Raw genomic sequence first — 16,779 nt, 5'->3', positions numbered from 1 at the left:
AATATAAACTTCTAAATACATACTTGCCACCAAAGTCAACATAGAACAATCTCTGCAAGATCTCATATGTTACAAGTGTTACGCCAAACTGAGGAGATGATCTGAACACTCGAACTGTTGAAGAAAATGCTTTTTATTGTACTTAAACTGATTTTACACATCAAGAAATCAATATATGGTATAGTATATATCAATGTTCAAGAACTGCAAATTATCACAGTACAGAAAAGAAACGGTTGCTTTAATTAAAAAGAGAGCCTTGAGTGTACAATTATAATTATAGCAGTATTTTTATATTATTATTTATACATACAAGAGTATTCTAAATCACAACTGAATGTTACATACTTTTGAACTTAAGATACCAAAACTGAATTAATAAGTTATATTTAAACCACATATTCTTAGATGGCGATGAATCAAAACAATCAAAGCCAATCTTAATAGATTCCATGGCACATGGAAAGATTGAAAGAGGAGCAGAATTAAAGTTTAATTATCACAGCAGATTTCACGTTTTAGCTTGGATGCTTAGACTCAAATGTGTTGAATCCCTGCACAGCCCATTCTCATCATGTCAGAAGCATTCAATTTGCTCACTTTTAATGTACATACCTGTAGATACACAAAACCACATCAATCCACCTAAATTATTGAGGCTGATACTCATTAGTCATGAAAAGTGCACATTTCCAATGCTTTTATTATAAGTAAATAGCATTTAAGTTATATACATGTCTCTCAAGCATACAAAGAGGATGAATTAACATAACATCTCTACCAACCTCTGGAATAATCACTCGTGGGATAACACATCACTACCCTACATTTCGTCTGAGAAACATTACCAAACAACCAATAGAAACTATGAAGATTAACTTCAGACAGTACAACGAAGCCTTCTCAAACAACTCCCTTTTTAACCATTGGAAACAAACTTTGACAATGAACACAGATGCTCAGAAATTCAAACATAGGTGCGCACAGCCTCTGTTACCTCTCACTGCTAACGTCAACTAAACAAATTATTATAGAAAGGCTGAACTATATAGCTTACAAAAGGTATACTTCATTCAGCAAATACATGAATATGAGAAGTACATGAGAGGAATTGTTTCCAAATGAAACAAGAAAGGAGTACAGTACTCTGCAATGCTAAGATAATAAAACCAGCATTTAACGTAATGAAACGCCAGGTTTTGGGTGAGCCACGGTGGCTCCCTCAAGCTATCTTGCTGAGATGGCTCCCAACTACTAGATCATATTAGCCATGGTGTTCCATTTGGCCTACTGGGGACCAGAGCCAGAACATGGCCCTCTCACAGAGGCACAGGGAGTAGGTGGTACACTGCAACCTCACCGAGGAGGGCAACCATTAAGTCAACGAACAAATAAAGATCACTGCTGGATTCAAAGAGACCTAAGCCTCAAAACCCACCAAAACACACACTTCCAGCCATGTAAACAAACGATCGAGTCTTTCAAAACATGTGTGCACTCATTCGCCCAGCCCCTCCCATTTGTTTGATGAATGGGATAGGGGGGTTACACTGTCCACTGACCAACGCCATCTTTTTTTTTTTTTTTTGAGATATATACAAGAGTTGTTACATTCTTGTACAGCCACTAGTACGCGTAGCGTTTCGGGCAGGTCCCTGGAATACGATCCCCGCCGCGAAGAATCGTTGTTACAACCAAGTACACATTTTACTGTTGCGTTAAACAGAGGCTACAGTTAAGGATTTGCCCCCAGTAAATCCTCCCCGGCCAGGATACGAACCCATGACATAGCGCTCGCGGAACGCCAGGCGAGTGTCTTACCACTGCACCACGGAGACTGGTTAATCTGACCTATAGCAGATGCAAACACACAAAGTGCCCAACTGATGACCTTGAAGATAGTGGGGAATATCAGGAAGCCATCAGGGTTCACCCAAAAATTGGCACTTCATTACATTAAAACTCTGGATCTCACAGGAGATACTTGAATAGATCTGCCTGATCCACTGAAGAGGAGACCATAGAGGAAGGAAACCTGGAAAAATGTATCCAACAGGCTGAGAGTAATGTGGAAACAAACCTCTTTAGGGGTAAGCTGCATTAATATTAAACTCTCACAAGGAGAGGGGATATGAAAACCCCCTGCCCCCTGAAGCAAAAGGCACCTCATCAGAGGGAATGAATGCAAGCATAACAGCCCCCAAAGCCACACCCTGCCTATGACAAAAGCCAAGTGCGAGTGAGTCCACAAGTCATCCTCCACAGGGGTCACTATCCAAATCTGTCCAAGCCTTGGAAACCAAACGCAAAGGCTCTGGGGCAGAACCAGAGTCCACACCCACTGGGAGAGAACAGCAGAGCCCAAATGAGAGGCTGCGGAGAAAGAGGTTGGCTGCAAGGAAGAAAACCCTGAAACCTTGGAAGGACTAGGGGACTCGACTGCCTCTACACCTGAAGTGGAAGGAGCAACCCTGGAGAAAGCCGAGCTACATCCCGGGCTAAACCCTGCCCAAACTCCAAAACCTTCGGGCATTTCAGAGCCTGAAGAAAGGGGAGGAGGAAGGAGAACAGTAACTGTGTGTACCACACCCGAAGGGGAAGGAAGGAGTGCGGACAGACCCAAGGTGGAATTCACCAACACTTCCAATTCTGGGTTCCTAAAAACAAGAAAGGCCAGCTCTGGGGCATCCAACTGGGCACATAAATGACACTGGATGAAGTGAACCTACAAAGTGGTAGCTGCCTGATATGCTTGATCATCATCAGGAGGGGCAGAGAGAAGAACCATATGGAGAAGAGCAAACCCCCACAGGATTCAGGGTTGTAGGTGTCCAACCTGTCCTCTTAAAAAGAACGTCGCTTTTGGCCGTTTGCCAGTATGGCCGAATATGGACGTAATTTGAAAATTAAAATAAATTTAAAATAAATTGGGGATTTTTTTTTTCAACAACAGTAAGATAAGGGTCCTCTGATAGGTTAGGTGGGCAGGAAATTCTCATAAAGTTTCAAAACGTTATGAAAAACGTAAATTGAAAGTTCGTCTTCAAAGCTGTCCGAGGAGAGCCGGACGACTCAAACAGAAAACGGAACAGTACGTCACTTTTGTGAGTCGATTTCATTAAAAATTACGTCCAAATTTGGCCGTAGTGAGCATACGAGCCAAAAGTGACGTTCTTTTTAAGAGGACGGGTTGAGGTGTCACCCGCTCAACAGGCAACATGGCAGAGGAAGAAAAATGATCATTGCCCATGGCATGGATGACGAACAGCCCTCAAACTCACACAAGGCGAGACCAGGTTCAGAGGGGGATATCCACAAAGGGGGATTCCCAGAGCCAGAAGGACAAGCCAAGCAGGACACCTTGTCACTGGGAATGATCACCAATATTATAAAGTAAGCCAACAAAGCCTAGTAATGCAGCTCTGAGGAGCCGACTTCTGCATACCATGTGACCAAAGAATGTGAACCACCAATGTGCCCCTAACCAATCAAAATGCTTGCTCCTGATCTCTTATCATCCAGTCCAAGTGGTTGGGCACCACTTGAGCTGGACAGTAGAGAGTGAGTCTCACTTCATGTAGGTTGGCTTTTAATCCTTGACCGTCCAAGTAGTTGGGCACTGTTACTTCCCTCCGTCCCATCCCAAATCCTTACCCTGAACTCTTTCATGTGCTATATAGTCATAATGGCTTGGCACTTTCTCCTGATAGTTCCTTCCTGACCTGGGGCCTAGACAAAGATGAAAAAAAAAGAAAAAAAATAGCCTGTGACTTCAACCTGTCCTCTTAAAAAGAACGTCGCTTATGGCCGTTTGCCCAAATGGCCGAATTTGGACGTAATTTGAAAATGAAAAAAAAAATGAAAATAAATTTGGGATTTTTTTTTTCAACAACAGTAAGTTAAGGGTCCTCTGATATGTTAGGGAAAATATTTAACATTTTTAAGTGGTCCTAATAATTTAGATGTTTTATACCTGGTTGATACCTGGTTGATGGGGTTCTGGGAGTTCTTCTACTCCCCAAGCCCGGCCCGAGGCCAGGTTTGACTTGTGAGAGTTTGGTCCACAAGGCTGTTGCTTGGAGCGGCCCGCAGGCCCACATACCCACCACAGCCCGGTTGGTCCGGCACTCCTTGTGAATTGAGTGAATTTATTGAGTGAATTCTATCACTGAAAGATCTTTGCACACTCAATAAGTCGGTAATTTCTCCACCTTTGAATGGGTCCGTTAGTGTGCAACAATATTCCTGCTAGAGAGCACCAGTGTCTTGAAAAGTATCATCATTGGTGTGGCATCTCTTGTTTGAAAGATTCTTGTTATTCAATCTCAGTTTTAGGGCAGTTAATTATTAAGTTATAGGTTTTAAGTTATGTCAGAAATGCTTTGCATACTTGTGCCTTTATCAAATATGTATTTTATATAATTATCCAACCATTGTACCATGTTCTTGTGTATATTAATAATTTTCATTATTATTATTGTTGTATAAAAGACTTGTGCTATGTAAATCTTTGTAATCTTCAGTCTACTGGTAGAAGGAAATAGTACATGCCTGGTTAGATTTAAAGCTTTTTATCAAGAGCATATTTACTAGTGCTATGGAAATTTTTCTTGACATATGTATACATTTATATATAAGTATATTTTGGTAGCAGTCTTTCCTGTAGACATATATTATTAAATATGACCGAAAAAGTAAGATTAATAATTCTAACACGAATTTTCTCAATCTTTCGTACATTACGCTTCACTGTTGGAGGTAAATCAAAAATCACTTCTCCAAAGTTGGAGAAGTGATTTTTGATTTACCTCCAACAGTGAAGCGTAATGTACGAAAGATTGAGAAAATTCGTGTTAGAATTATTAATCTTACTTTTTCGGTCATATTTAATAATATATTTATATATAAATATATATACAGTATTTATATATTGTTACTAGTAGAGCCCCACAAGGCCCAGTACTAATAGCAGTAATGTTAATTGTTTATATGATCTACATGTAATGATACAGTTTTACAAATACCTTCACTGATGTCAAGCTACTTGGAAGGATAAAAAGCCTAGATGACTTATAATCTTCAAAATGGCTTTAGATAAAGTAAGTGCTTCAAGCAAACATATGGCTAATGTCAATAAATGCTACATAATAAAATGCAGAATAGGGAAAAACAGGCCACATTCAATCTACGAACTATGTATAAAGATGCTTTAATGATCTGATAGATATAGGATGAGAAAATCTTTGGAGCAGGGTGGTGAAGATGTCCCTGATACATACATTACCTAAATGACCGCTGTGTTGCATGCACCAGGGGTCGACCTAGGGTGCGGGTTTAACTCCACCGCCCTGCTTCAAAGGTTTTCTCAAATATATCACGCTATTGTGATTTCATTGTGTAGATAGAGGAGTGCTTCTTAGTAAACTGTCACCTGAGAATCACGCCAATGTCAGAATCACTATTAGCTTCATTGATGGTTAAATGATAAGCAAATTATTCATACTTGAAGTTCATCTTTAAATATGTAACAGTTGTGGGGTGTCTATATCTCTAATAACATTAACAATTGCCTAGGACATCCTACTAAATGGTTCCCCCGATGTAAAACAGGGGCCAGATTCACGAAGCAGTTATGCAAACACTCACGAACCTGTACCCCTTTTCTCAATCTTTGGCGGTTTTGTTTACAATTATTAAACAGTTAATGAGCTCCGAAGCACCAGGAGGCTGTTTATAACAATAACAACAGTTGATTGGCAAGCTTTCATGCTTGTAAACTGTTTAATAAATGTAACCAAAGTCGTCAAAGATTCTGGAAAGATGTACACGTTCATAAGTGCTTGCTTAACGGCTTCGTGAATCTGGCCCCAGGTGACTACTTGGAGACATTGGAAATTTTAACCATTCCGTGACAGAAGGAAAAACAAGTGTTATGATCAACACACGCAAAATTGTGACAGGAATGAACAGAGTTTAGGAAAATTTTGTTTCAAACAAATAGCATAAATCTACGGCATTTTTGTAAATGAAGTTAAGATAAACATGTAACCAAGACAAAAGAAAATACTTACCTTGTGGACAGTAGTAGATGGATAGCACAAAACAAGTGAGGGGTAATAAATGCAAAATCATTGGATGCTTCAGAATGTCTTGACAGATTATAGGGAAGGCAGGACACCATCAGTTATCCTGCAATTATACTTAATAATTTCAATATCTATGTCAATCTCGTACTGTACACATGAGAGGCAACAATTTTAAGTGTACTAAGCCACAATGTAGTGCAGACAATGGAAAATTCTTCTCTCGAAAGTAATATTCCTATGGTACAATCTGTCCTTCACAACCAATAAAGCCAAGAGCGTGCCATTATCTAAGACACTGGAAAACCTAATCACTGGAGCCCGAGATCCCCATAGCAGTGGTACACAATAACACAAAAGTGTATCCAGTATAAGATGTTCGTTATGGATCATTGGAAACAACCTTTCTTTATATATATATTTTTTATTGTACAGTAGTATTTGGTGTTTCAGATGATTATAGAGATTGATAGTAAAGTACATTAAATAAGAACACAAACTTGAAATATTTGCTGTAATGTCTTCAGTGAATGAAAATGTGTCTATAATGCATTTTTATTACGTGAAAATTAATGTTATCCTACAATGTTGCTGATTATGATTCATGATTAATGATAATGGATTTATCTAATGATGATAATTAACTCTTATAAATTGATCTGATAACCCACAGCACTTGAAAAGTTAAATTTATTTTCATTAGCTGTACAAATAAAAATTCCTATTAATTTGCATTAAATATTTATGGAAGTACTAAACAGACATTTGTATTACCCAATATATAAATAATTATTTTCAAAGCACTTCCCTAGTATAAAAAAAAAAATTGTTACACAGACTCCTCAGGATAATACTTAACAACTGAGAGGCATGTATATGTAATTATGTACAAGATATACATAAAGAGTTGTATATGCAAGAAGGGTATATCATATGTTGAGTGTCTCAAACACCAGGTAGAGGGAGAGAGAGTGAGTCAAGAACCTGCTGCAGCACCTGGAACTCTGAAGAGACTTTTGTAATCTTTATTTTATATAAAGTCAAACATTAGGTACATGCTATATACTTTGAAAAGTGTATATAATCATGCTGTACACAAGATATTAACTTATGATTGAGAAAAGCCCTATATAGATCACAATCTATTTGTAATGTACACCTTACAATAACATTCAGTTACTAGTACATGCAGAACTAGAAGCACCATTCAACACCTTAAACTGAATCATTAGTTCTACAATATATGAATGTACAAAAAGAGTTGGTAAGTCACTTTGGAGATTGTAACATCATCAAGCCTGCAGGCATTGTGAGCTTAAGTCACCTGCTGTTGTATGCCTCTCATAACACAGTCTGTGCCTGCACTGAAATATTGATTACCATGTAAGACACAGTTCCTGTCACATGTGGTTAGTTTTCACTTTGTTGCCATCTGGCAGTACAGTATTTGTTTGAGGTTAAACAGCCTGAAATGATCTGTACTAAATTCTCACTTGGCCTTAAATAACTCCAACCAACCTGAGTAACTTTTCTAGAGTTGGGTCCTAAACATGATTTAGTTCATTCCACATTTAAGGTAGTCTAGTCTGTTAGCCTCTATATAAGCACTTCAAAAGTGCACTTGCTACTTTAGACAACTATTTTATAACAAAATTGTAAACACACACTTGAGTAAAACAATTTTGTACTGCACAACAGTTGCTAAACCTTCAGTGATTAAATAAACTTGTCCATCACAGAATTTACAATATGTTTCGTTTGACAAAAATATTCCTGCTCACCGATTATATAATTAACAATTTGCCACGGCACCATACATTACAAAAATATGGTGTGTGCTATTTAGGGTTAACCAATTAATTTTTTTTAACTTTCTCAACATCATTGTACAAGGAAACAATATAACTTGTAGCACAAATTTGTTAACTTTAACATAATTAAAATGCAAATTAACAAAAATTTCCTATACCCGACTCGTCCACTGTCAGAGACATACAAAACAACTAGTGTCTTTGTTAATCAAGGCAGTCTTTAGTAAATTTTCTCCCACGACCTGCTTTTAATAAAAAATTATTGTATTAAACTTCCCTGCTATATACAGTTTCATTACCAGTCATTTCATTTAAGAGTAGAAAGAATACTAGTACCCTTTTCATATCCTCCTACCAGTTCCAAGACCATAGGAAATTATAAAATATTCACTTGCACACACATTACAACCCTGCTGTGTGTCTGAGGAAGTTTAGAAACCTCTTCAAGATCCATTGAGCATTTCATGTTATGGAGAGGAATCGTACAGAGCTTTACAGGTGCGGTGCGGCCTCTTAACACGAGCCAGCTCTGAAGGCAAGACAGCTGGTTCTACCTCTACTCCTACCTGTACCGAGGCACATAATCACAAGGGGGCAGAGCGGTATTACAACCGCTTTCTCATATGAAATAGATATAGTAAAGATGATGTTTACATGCACGAGCTCAATCGAAGAATGTAGCATGAGGACATGTGTAAAGTTCAACTAAAACTATTTAAGGAAATATATATATATATATATATATATAGTATACTGTAGAAGCTCGATAATCCAGAGGCTGCCAATCTGGAAAACGCCCTAATTTGGCAAAAATTGTGGCCAGATAAAGTTATCTCCCTATCCGGCCAAAATGTCCATAGAAGCCGGACTAGAAGATATTTGGCCGGATCAGCATATACCGATAGAGTTTTGAAGCCTAAAAATCTATCCAAAAACAAGGGTCAACTTGCCGCAGAATATAACCTGTGAACCTTTACCGCAGTGATAAGCAAGTGAAATGCCCAGCCTAACACTCATGTACACCACCACCACCACCAGGAAAGGAGGGAGCAGGCAGGGTTCAGGCAAGCTGGGAGGCTGAAGTAGTAGTGAGGTGTCAGGAGTGGGTATGAGTGTGGTGGGGTGTCAGGAATGGGTGTCAGGGGTGGGTGGGTGCAGTTGGTGTCAGGAATGAGTGTGGTAACCAACCATACCATATCATACCATACCACACCACCCACCAGGGTGGGGTGGGTGTGGGGAGGATTGAATTATATACAAGAGGAATGGTATTAAGCCTACTAGTGTGGCGGTCAGGTCTCTTGTCTGACCCTCTGGGGTCGTGGCTCAGTTGTTTAATCATTATATTTTTTTCTTTCTGCTGTGGAAAGCTAGTTACAAATATGAAAAACCTCACCATAATATTTGAAAAGAATTAATTGGCGTTTACAAGAAAATAAAATGGGATTTAACACAAGGCACATATTATGGTGTCATCGTACAGCAAGTGAGTGAGCATGTTGTCATCACTTGTGACAAGGATTAGGAGGGTGATGGAGGGGGGGGGGGGGGGGGGTTGAAGGATGCATGGGTAGGGAGAGTCACCCACCTGCTTGTGTTGTGTGGCTGCACATGCCTGACTGTTCCGCCCATCCAAATCTGCCTACCCACCCACCCATCTGGCCCCCCAACCCACCCATCAAGCACATCTGCCTGCCATCCACCCATCCAGAACCTGCTTGCTCACATATCCACCTGACCTGCCTGCCTGCCCACCAAGCCCAACTGCCTGTCATCCACCCATCTGAACCTGCCTGCCCACTCACCTGCCAACCATATCTGCCTGCCATCCTCCCAGAACCTGCTCGCTCACTCACCCACCTGTCTGCTCGCCCACTTAGCCACTTGTCTGCCTGCCCACTTGCTCTGCCCACCTACCAGCCAGGCAGCTAACCACCCACCCAGCCCCACACACTAATTATAGTGAGTGGCAATTCAAATTATGTTATTTGTGGTACAAACATTTTTGGAAATGTTCACTTTTGAACGTCCACGGTGAAAAGACAATTAATCCGGAAAACGGGTTCATCCGGCAAGGGGTTCTTCCCATGTAGTCTGGATTAGTGAACTTCTACAGTAGTTTTATACACAGTATAATAAAAATAATGATAATTCACACATGTACTGAAAACTTAACAGATGAATTTAAAAATATGAATTTGGCAAATAAAACTAACTACAGAGGCATTGATATGAGATAAAGACATAGGGTTAGATTCTCAAAGTTCTAAATGTGAGATAGTAAGACTAGAGAGATTCAAGTATACATCATGAGATATTGACAACTCATAGTCAACAATGTTACGTGCTCATGCATTTACCACATTACAGTACTGTCCTTTGTAATGTGGACATGTGACAAAGCAGTAGTCACTTGAAGTATATATTAGTCCTGCTGTATATCTAGAGCTGTCCAAAAGATGTTACAGTAGATGAAACAATTACATACTGTATTGTATATGTAGTGATATGTACAGTGGGACCTATGAATCTGTAACTCGATAAACAATGGAAATTTCAGAAATTTGGAAACCTATTGCTACGAGGAAAAAGAATAAATCCAGACAATATTTCCAGATTTCAAGTACTCTATATAGGTAAAATTTTGCCTGATGTGACTTTAATATTAGTCGACAGTACTTTAAAAAAAAAATATCGCATAATGGGAATACGTCAAATACAGTTTCGCCTATACCTGAGAAAAAGACATATGTAGCTTACAAATTCTTTACACAATCTTATACATATTGTAAATCTTGCCAATTAAAAACTAATTTACACAATTCTGGACTTAATATTTTGTAATTCACTACTTTTTATAAATGACAATTCAATTATATTGGTATAACATTTACATAACAATTTTGCATGAATTTGTCCAGTCAGTTGAATTATTAGAATATTTTCAAGTGAATAAACAATGCACTTGACTCCTGCCGTGTGGTCCTCCTATATTTGTGTTTTTATTATTTTATCCGGGTGTTTGTCACTTACTCCATCACAGAATTTATTTTTAAAAATTTCATGAAAACATAAACAGAACCTTTACAACTACTGTACTAGGGAAATATCTATAAATTTTTTATGATAAAGATTCTTTTATGCTACATTATATTAGATTGATCAAAATTGTTTTGATATTTGTTAGTTTGAAGGTCTTTGAGACTCCCACTTTGGAGATTTCAATACTTTTCACTAAGACGATCCTTTGAAATGCATTAAAGGGGCAAGCTTTCAAACTAAGGATACTATTAAGAAACAACAATTTGTTAAGATTTGTTCCTTCAAGCAATTCCTAAGAAACTTCAGCTGACGTTTTAGTTTGAGACTTAAGGCTGAGAGAAAAGCTGCAGCAAGCCCTGGAGAACAAGTAGAAAATACTTGCAAGAGGCACAATGTGTCCATGATGCAAGAATAACAATAAAAAAAATTAGATTTAGTTGTAAGAATCCACAAGAATTTGTAGATGAAATTAGTGCTATTTATCCAATAGGCTTCAGTTTAATATAACTGAAGTCTTTTACTGACAGTCAAATTACTCAAGATACGTTTAGCTTCAAAAAGAAACAATACAATGACTCTGCAATTTCATGATAACTTCAATGAAATTCTTAAATTGCGAAAACAATATAATATCACTGTTGCATTTAGGAATTCTATCATAAACACTGATAAATATTACCCTAGTAATTGTAATGGTTTATAAAATTACATGCACAAATTTTATTGAATTCTATGTTGGACAAATTGGCAGTGACCTAAACCATAGAATACAAGAACAAAAATATTACATAATGATCGGTCAAGTGTATTGTTTAGTCAATCAAAATATTGTAATCATTCAACTGATTGGACTAATTCATGCAAAATTGTTGTGTAAATCGGTTATTACAAAATGTAATTGGATTTTCATTTATAAAAAGGAGTGAATTAGTAAATATGGATTTGTCCAAGATTGTATAAATTAGATAATTTTAGAACTGGTAAGATTTGCAATAGGTATATACATTGGGTAAATCTGCAGCTGGGTCTGTGCCTATAAGTATGGGTGAAACTGCAGTTGACCTATTCCCATTATTCTATTTACACATCACTTTCCTATATTATGTTATGACCTCAATAATAATAATAATTAAAAAAGCCTAACGTGTATGAATACACTCAGGCTGCCTGTCCCCCAACAGAGAATTATTATACTGTATACCATATATGTATGATATGTACGTATGCACAATGAAATCACATTAACGTGATGTATTTATGAGAAAATCAGTAGGGAACCTTGAGAGATTCGAACCAACACACTTTGTACTCCGAAGTACACGCCCTAGACATGTGCTTGGGAGTCTACACATGGTAACACCACCACAAGCTCAAAAGCAATTCAAACTGATATTCAACTAAACCCTCTAGGGATCCTGAGGCTTCTACTGAAGCCTAATCAGGGTTTCATGCATTGTATTGTATGTATAATGCGGTATATTTGTATACAATTGTATGTGTGTATAATCACCCAAGTGTAGTTACAAGACGATAGCTATGCTCGTGGTGTCCAGTCTTCCCAGTACTGTCATAAAACACTTTAAAACTACTGACAATTTTGACCACCACCACCTCCCTTAACTTGTTCCAACCATGTACCACCGATTGCAAAAAAAAACTTTCCTAATATTTTTTTGGCACCTTTAGTTCCTTAGCTTGAATCTAAGGCCTCTTGTTCGTGAAGTTGCTGGTTTCAGGAATTCTTCTTTGTCAATTTGGTCAATTCCCATTATTTTTTTTGTAAGTGGTTATTAGTAATTACCTAAGTGTAATTACCTAAGTGTAGTTACAGGATGAGAGCTACGCTCGAGGTGTCCCATCTTCCCAACACTCTTTGTCATATAACGCTTTGAAACTACTGACGGTCTTGGCCTCCACCACCACCTCACCTAACTTGTGACCACATGCCCTAGTGGTCTAGGGCATGTGCTTGCGAGTACAGTACTAAGTGCGAGCGTTCGAATCCCCCTCATGGCTCCTACCAATTTCCTCAGTGATACATCAGGTTAATGGGACGTCATTGGGCATACATACATAAAGGGAATATATGACAATAATCCAAGCACTTTTGTGATTTAACCTATTTTGAAGTACAGTAGTCAGATAATACTAGGGTGTGGGCTTATAAAACTCCAACATGTGAGTAGACTAAGAAACAAACACAAAACCGGAAAGTGATATGTAACTTGAATATTGGGAATAGGTCAATTGCAGTTTCACCCATAGTGAGTGAGAGAGAGAGCAAGCAAGAGAAAACGAGAGTGAGTGAGCAAGCGCATGAGTGTGTGTGTTGTTAACTAGTTGGGTTTGCAGGACTGAAGCTCCTGGGCCTGTGCTGCATGCACACACATTTGTATCCATGCTAGTGTATTTGATCTCTTGTTATTTAAAGGATTTTATCAAAAAAATTTCTTTAGAGACTGCTTAATTTGCAAGTAGAAAAGGTGTATGCCAGCAAGAGTAGTTTGCCTAGACTACATAGGAGGAAAATAAAGAATCTCAATATATACAATAATGCTAAGTAATGGCAACTGTCTAAAGATCAAAGTCAATATGGCTAAATAGCACGATAATGCTAAAATTTATGGGAAAAAAAAGCAGTGAGGGAGGAGGATGACCGAGGAGTATGATGCAAGTAAGCATTAGTATGGTTTCTAACATTTAAAAGAATGAGAAGTAACAATTGCCAGAAGAGGGCGAGTTCTGGGAGGTAAAAGAAATGACACGTGCACTCGGTGGTTCAAATTTTGACAAGTTAGATCAAGGAGTTTACAAGAATTAATGGGATCTTAAAAAGGGAGAGACTGTATAGTTATGTTTGTTAAATTGTCAATATGTGTAGTGTCTAAATATGAAAAACTAGGTTTAATATTAACTGAATAGAAATAAACCAGGAAGCTGTTTAGAATGATACAAAGTAGTGCATATTTTCAAGGCCACACTGTACAGTGTATGTATGAAGAAAGTTTGTGTATGTGCACACATATGTATACAGGTATATATTTATACTGTATATATAATATACATATGCAAGAATCATCATGAAAACACATGATTCAACTACACAGAAACCTAAAATAATTCAAGCATTTTCGTGTATTAGTATACTGTATTTTCAAGGAACGTGAGTTAACTAATAAACATATACCATAAGGAAGTGACAAGTATAGGTAAATTGAATAATGGGAATAGGCCTTCTGCAGTTTTATGTATCCTTATGAGAATAGGACACATACATTTTAACCCATTATGTTCATTTTTACATAATTTTGTACTTATCACAAATCTTACAAAGTATGAAACTACATTTATACAATCCTGGACGTAATTCACAACTTTTTATAAATGAAGATTCAGTTATATTTCTGTCACTTAACTGATTTAGACTAATTATTTTGCATGAACTAATCCAGTCAATTGAATGATTACACTCCCTTTAAGTGAACACTATATGACTTAACCTGTTCCAATGTTATTTGTGTTTATAATTTTTTTTTTTAGTCTAGGTGTTTGCCAGTTTGTTTATTATTTATGATAAATAATTTATTACAAATTTTGAGGGAAATTTCTAATCATAATTTTTATATAAAGCTTTCTAAATGCCACAATGATATTAATTGTTTTAGTAATTTTAAAATTTCACTGAAGTTATCATGAAATTACCTTTTTGCATTCTATTCTTTATCAAATTATAAAAAAGTATTAAACAATTTGACAATTCTTAAACAAAAATGTTTGGGGTATTTTAAATTGAAGCATTTATGATAAATAGCACTAATTTTATCATTATAAAATCAAGACAACATATTCTTAGAGCCCTTCCTTATGTTTGTTTCTTAGTGTACTCACATGTGTGGGGGTTATATATTGTATATAAGGTGACTAATTTCATCTTTAGCAGTGATAGAGAAGAATCTGAAAACTTGAGGAAGGTGAAAAGGTCACCACTAGAGTACGAGACAATAACGTTTGTGTAAATAATATAGGAATGGAAGTCCATGAATTTGTAAGTATCCTGCCTACCACTTGTATTATAACTCGTCAAAGAATTTATTTGTGAATTCAATAGTCTCAAATCTGAGTACCAACACAACATGCATCTTCACTGTTTGTGCCGTTCACATTCCTTCAGAGTATAACATTAAAGAAATGGCGGTATTGATTATTCCTTGAAAAATCACAATTTTTTTCTGTGGTGTTGATAACTCAACCCATCCCATCCTCCTGAAATGATAGTTCTTATAGTAAGCATTTGGTCAAAGGTGCCAATATGTAGTGATGGATCACCAGTAAACCACTTTTTATACTATTAATTTTACAGTCCAGAAAAAATAAAGTTGAAAACCAAACTTCATATTCCTAGGCCTATTATAGTACATATATGTACTCTATTATTATGCCTAAGAGAGCATGATTTAGACCTAGGATTGCTAAGAAAAGAGAGGAGAGGTTTTGTATTTATGTTGCAACTGAAAAGTGCTTCCGGTTTGTCAAAATTTAATAATATGAAATCAACTTTCTAATGGTCCCAAATTCAATAATACGAAAGTCAACTTTCTACTGGTCTATCACTATATGTGTGCGTTTTCAACCACATACTTATTACAAGTACAGTACTTTCATTTTTGGAGAATGGGCCGTGATAATCGGGTACATGTACCAATACCATTTCACTTGATTACGACAACACACTCATCCAGGAACATGTACTGTTACCATTTCACTTGAATACAACGACACACTCATTCAGGCACATAAGCTGCAGCAGCAATTCCTTCAAGGGACTATATACAGTACAATCAACTGGATTTATATTCCTTAATGAAACACCACAAATCTGAATGTACTCAAGGCTTTACTTGCCATGCCAGGACAAATCTGCTCTTTATCCATCTCCTTACAGTATGTTCACTTCCTCAGACTTGGCAGAAAGAGATGCAACAGATGATCTGGAGGAAAAATGTATACTGTATTAGATATAATATGACTAATTATATGCAGGCGATGAGTCACAATAACGTGGCTAAAGTAAGTTGACCAGACCACACACTAGAAGGTGAAGGGACGATGACGTTTTGGTCTGTCCTGGACCATTCTCAAGTCGATTGTGAATGGTCCACAATCGACTTGAGAATGGTCCAGGACGGACCGAAACGTCATCGTCCCTTCACCTTCTAGTGTGTGATCTGGTCAACATGACTAATTATAATCCAAAAAAAGTATTATTCAGCAACATTAACAATATCCATGTTATACTTCTTCACTTCATCTTTACCCCATATCTTTACTATACTCCAACTTCTTACTATTACCATTTTTTCTAGTTACACACACTTCATTATCTTCTTACTCCCCCTCTTTTTTGTTTTAACATGATCTCGTCTTTCCCGTCTTCTAGTTCCCATTTTTTGTAACTAAAGATTACTCATGTGACTTTTACATTAAGTATACACATCATACAATATCAAAGACTGCTGACAAACCTTGAGGTGGCATGCTTGAGGCCTGAAGAAGATTCCTGGCTACTGACTGAAGGAGAGGACCTGCTGCCCTTCTTGAGAACCCGCTCAAGGTAGGCAGCTGGAGCCCATCCTTCATAGGGGGTCCCAGAAACTCTCACGTACCACCAGCCAGCACAACCCACTTTGATGAGATCGACATAATCTCCTTCTCGTAGGCTAACCTCTGATCCACCCATGGCATTATAGTCTGCCAGCACCAGGAACCTTGATGATGTGTACTGGAGAAAGAAAAATGTCTTTTACAAAAATTTATGATAGTGTACATTGTAATCTTCCAAAACA

The 16,779-nt window shown here is 37.4% G+C and overlaps 2 protein-coding genes across 12 annotated transcripts in view; both read right to left on the bottom strand.

Moving 5' to 3' along the window:
* LOC123746731 (calcium-binding mitochondrial carrier protein Aralar1-like) overlaps window positions 1–6,322 on the bottom strand; it is a 48,927-nt gene extending 42,605 nt beyond the window's left edge. The window contains exons 1-2 of the mRNA XM_069312528.1: window positions 6,072–6,322; window positions 24–114 (exon numbers count right to left, since the gene is read on the bottom strand). Of these exons, the coding sequence (XP_069168629.1) occupies window positions 24–114; window positions 6,072–6,132 (152 nt within the window). The 5' untranslated portion in view covers window positions 6,133–6,322. The remainder of the gene's footprint in view (window positions 1–23; window positions 115–6,071) is intronic.
* A 165-nt stretch (window positions 6,323–6,487) lies between these two features.
* The window catches only part of LOC123773626 (guanine nucleotide exchange factor DBS), a 544,948-nt gene continuing 534,656 nt past the window's right edge, over window positions 6,488–16,779 (bottom strand). For all 11 annotated transcript variants that reach the window (XM_069312524.1, XM_069312525.1, XM_069312526.1 and 8 more), the window contains 2 exons: window positions 16,459–16,715; window positions 6,488–15,924 (listed from right to left, as the gene is read on the bottom strand). In XM_069312524.1, coding sequence (XP_069168625.1) covers window positions 15,873–15,924; window positions 16,459–16,715 — 309 coding nt within the window. In that variant the 3' untranslated portion in view covers window positions 6,488–15,872. The remainder of the gene's footprint in view (window positions 15,925–16,458; window positions 16,716–16,779) is intronic.

This window comes from Procambarus clarkii, chromosome 72, assembly GCF_040958095.1.
Source record: "Procambarus clarkii isolate CNS0578487 chromosome 72, FALCON_Pclarkii_2.0, whole genome shotgun sequence".
Classification (NCBI taxonomy): Eukaryota; Metazoa; Arthropoda; class Malacostraca; order Decapoda; family Cambaridae; genus Procambarus; species Procambarus clarkii.
Note: the sequence above shows the minus strand (reverse complement) of the source record. Positions and strands in the feature narration are given on the sequence as shown.